The 3,798-nt window shown below is 51.3% G+C and overlaps 1 protein-coding gene across 1 annotated transcript; it reads right to left on the bottom strand.

Moving 5' to 3' along the window:
* Positions 1 to 711: 711 nt before the first annotated feature.
* LOC127750505 (uncharacterized) lies at positions 712 to 3,002 on the bottom strand. The gene is made up of 6 exons (XM_052272346.1): positions 2,728 to 3,002; positions 2,446 to 2,650; positions 1,675 to 1,776; positions 1,233 to 1,462; positions 974 to 1,157; positions 712 to 899 (listed from the first exon to the last, which is right to left on the bottom strand). The coding sequence occupies exons 4-6, from the start codon at positions 1,424 to 1,426 to the stop codon at positions 804 to 806; spliced, it is 474 nt and encodes a 157-aa protein (XP_052128306.1). The 5' UTR covers positions 1,427 to 1,462; positions 1,675 to 1,776; positions 2,446 to 2,650; positions 2,728 to 3,002; the 3' UTR covers positions 712 to 803.
* Between the last annotated feature and the right edge of the window lie 796 nt (positions 3,003 to 3,798).

The raw sequence follows: 3,798 nt of genomic DNA on the forward strand, positions 1-3,798 counted from the left end.
AGACAGACACCCCCGTTCCCTTCCCTGAAGTTCTCAAAAGAGAACTCATTTGCTACCACTTTGATTTCCTCAAAGAAAAACTGTTCTCAGCAATGAGACAGTAAGTGCATTTAAAAACACACAAAAACAAAAATACAAAACTAATATAATATAAAATCCCTAAACACTTTCAAGTTATATTTTATTTTTTTTTGGGTTGGGTAGTTTAATTATAGAATAGCATTCTAAAATAGGTATGCATAGCCTCATTAGTGTGAGGCATTTACTTTAGTGACAGTCAAAGATAAAACTTTTCCGAGTCAAAAGCCGTTGACATCAAGTTTAAAGAAGACATCTTACTTTCTTTTTTCTTTCCTACTTAGATTTAAAAATGGAATATCATTCCAAAATAGATTTACTTAGTCTTAGTGATGTGACATGCCTACTTCATTAGTTCTCATGACACAACTTTATCGAAGTTCAGCCACGATTTCAACTGGTTTAAACATGAACGCCTTCCTCATCCGACAAAATAATTTGAGGATCAGTTCTGTTTTCTCACATTAGTTTTAAGTTTCTTTCTTTAGTTTTTTAAGATAGTTTCGTTATAGTTACTCGCTGACAATGAAACATAAATCCTTTGACAAGTATTCTCAAAAAATTTCCAGCTATCTTTTAAAAAATCTGATTCAACAGAAATAAAAGGATGACTGAAATAACAAAGACACAATGTGGAATGCTTTGAACAAATTTAGTGAGAAAATCACAAGTGTAGAAAATACAGAAAATTAGGATTAATAAGAAAAAAAATACAAAATAGGCATTTACAAAGGATCTTCGTCTCTCTTCTTACTGGTGCCTTCCATCTTCGCCCTCTTGGCCCTCTTGGCATTTAAAATCTGCCTCATGTCAATATTGTCCTGAAGAAAAAAATAAATTATTAAGGGGTAATCTTTTTTTAAAAAATACACACTGTTATTTTGTTTTTACTTACAATCATCTCCACCATGTGTGGTTGGGGGGGTGGAAGATGAAACACAGGACTTGGGACAACCCCCATGGGGTGCCGCTGGGTCGACTCGACGAAACTTGGTCCAGACACGCTAGCAAGGGGGCGCTTGGCCGCGGGGGTTGGTGGGGCTTGCACCCTGGTTTTACGTCTTCGAAAGACTTCCATTCTGCGAATAGAACCAAAATTTAGTGAAATGCGTAGGGGAGGAGAGGGGGGGGGGGATGGAGGGGATTTTACTTACGGTATTGTTGATGACGCCTCTTCAACTTCGGCCGCTTCCTGTTGCGCCGCAGCCAAGACTTCCAGGGGTGCGAATGCTTCAGGTACCTCGTTCACCTCGACTTGCTGATGCACCGATGGCTCGATCGATGGCGCCTCATCAACATCCTCCAATATTGGCATGTCTGGCACAGCAATGGCACTCGTCGAGGGCATATCGTCACACAAATTGTCGCATGGCTCAACTTCAAACTGCAATAAGAAAAGTAGGGTGAAAAACTTGGGGGAGGGAGAGTGCAGGGAGGGGGGGGGGGGCGCGTTGTTCCGCTTTGTCTTCCGCATCGTTGCACATCAGAATGCACTCGGTTGGTTTGTGCGTGCGCCCATCTACGATAATCCAATATCTGTACTCAGGCACTATCAACTCCTGAAGAGGCCGGGGGAGAGGGGGGGGGGGGACTTACCCCATCGCAAGCTTCAGTGCCGAAGGACGCTTGATGCTGCAATGGTCCATCATTGCGAGGTGGGGCGTTGCACTCGTTGAGTGGTTCCTCAAAACTGGTCGACTGTAAAAGTTTGGCAAAAAAACAAATTAATCACAAATGAACAAAAGTCGCGCTTGCCTACCCATCGCCCCTTGAGCTGAAGCCCCGTGCGCCCCATGCGGCTGACTTGACTGCCACCAAAGTTACGAACAGCTGACCCCTCCCCCTAGGCTCCTGAGGGGGTGGAGCTGGCGGCATGACGGCTGCTTCCCAGACCTGGACCAGGGGCTGACGGCCTAGCGTCGCGCGATAGTTTTACTGTGTCCCTGCGTGCGCGCACACACACACGCACACACACGCACACACACACATACACGCACACACACACGCGCGCGCGCGCCACAAATTTACACTCGCCCCCTGTTGACGGACGGTCCCCCGGCGTAGCAACAGCACAGCGCGCGGCAAACAGCCTTCCCCCTCCACCCGTCCCCTTCGCCTGTCTGAGCCAGCGCCTGGCGACGCCTGGCGACGAACCCCTTCCTCCTCTCCCCGCGCCCTCGGCCCTACCCGCGTCTCACGGTGCGGCCGCCGCGCGGCCGCCGCGTCAGACAAGATTCAACACGTTTTAACCTCAAAAGCATGCAAGCGTGATATTTACAGCTGCAACAAGGCAAATCATGCCGAGTGCACTTTAAAAAAACAGGGAAGGACACAGCGATTTCTCGCTTAAGCACACATTGGACTCACCCTTTAAAATACAAACCGGCTGCATTGGGCAGCAAAATGTCGCGAGTCGTGCCGCATTGGGCGGCTACGCGGTTGATGATCGACTGAAATAAAACAGCTCTATGTCGTTTCGTGTTCTTTTCGCGGAGAGAGATCTTAGAGAGAGCCACACGGTAACACATTACCGCGGCTTACATCGCATTTCGAACATTGTTTCGACATAGAACTGTTTTAGAGGACATTGGTTTTTTTATTCAAAGTCATTCGCAAAACAGTGTCCTCACAAGCATTTGAGGTACTTACGTCCATGGCGTCCAGCTCACGCACAAGAGAGCTATGATCAAGTCTTAGAGTGTCCCCGCTGCTGCTGGCCGCTGGGGAGCTCGATGCACTGCAGGTAGAGCATGAACTTGACGACGCACTGCAAGTGGAGCACGAGCTCGACGAGGAACTGCTGCTGCTGTCTGAAGAGCTCGACGAGGTGGTGCTGTTGTCACTGACGTATCCCTTGATGAGGTCCATGATGGCGCGTCCACACTCGAGAGAGCTCAGGCCAACAATGCCGCTGCGCGCCGGCTGTCTCGCCCGCCAGCCGAGCCGCGCTCCCCTCCAACCCCCGCGCTCCCCGCGAGAACCCTTCCCCTTCCCCGCCTCACCCCCGCGACTGCCCCCGACTGCCCGCCGCGCAGCGGGCCGACTGCCGGGCGGAGCCCTGTTGCCGGCTGGCTTTGGTCGGGGGGACCGCGCTCCCCTCCCTCCTCGCCGTGCACACAGCCAAGGCATGGCTACGATCCCTCCACCGCCAGGGCCTTCATGTGCGGGACCAGGGTGAAGACCACGAGGTGCTCACCCTGGGTCTAGAGCCTCTGGCCGCACTCCCTGTACGCCGTGAGCGAGCTGAGCCGAGTCGAGCCGAGCCGAGCGGACGCTACGCGGACGAGGGCCACTGACAGGTAGGCAACCCAGCCAGCAGCCGTGCGGGCGGGTTGCGGCGCGGCAGGCGCTCGGCGCGGCAGGCGCGCGGATGTCCAACACACGTTGAGACACGTTCAATATTATTATTTCCGACACCTGCCGATATGTGGCGCCTCGAGCGGCGGGACGCACGTATACAAGAAGGGCTCTCGCGCCCATCAGTCATTCCTTCGGTTCGTCTTCTGGTGTGCACATCATGGCTTGCCCTTCTTGCTCATTCTCTGTGCCCCGCCCTCGGTTTCATCCGATCGACTTCGCCATGTCGTATGCTTTCTGCGACATGCAAATGCTGAGGGGATCAGATGATCAGTACATCATCAAGGAGTTCAGCAAATATGACCCTTTCTTTGATTTAAGCTACACAGAAATATTTGCTTCACCCTACCCAGCCTCTCTTCT

The sequence above is a fragment of the Frankliniella occidentalis genome, unplaced genomic scaffold (genome assembly GCF_000697945.3).
Source record: "Frankliniella occidentalis isolate FOCC.00 unplaced genomic scaffold, Focc_3.1 Scaffold201, whole genome shotgun sequence".
In the NCBI taxonomy this organism is placed as follows: domain Eukaryota; kingdom Metazoa; phylum Arthropoda; class Insecta; order Thysanoptera; family Thripidae; genus Frankliniella; species Frankliniella occidentalis.

Coding starts and splice junctions, on each gene's coding strand:
- LOC127750505 (XM_052272346.1), bottom strand. CDS start 1,426: ATGCCCTCGACGAGTGCCATTGCTGTGCCAGACATGCCAATATTGGAG. Junction 1,158..1,232: donor GAGGCGTCATCAACAATACC/GTAAGTAAAATC, acceptor TTCTATTCGCAG/AATGGAAGTCTTTCGAAGAC. Junction 900..973: donor CACACATGGTGGAGATGATT/GTAAGTAAAAAC, acceptor TTTTTTCTTCAG/GACAATATTGACATGAGGCA.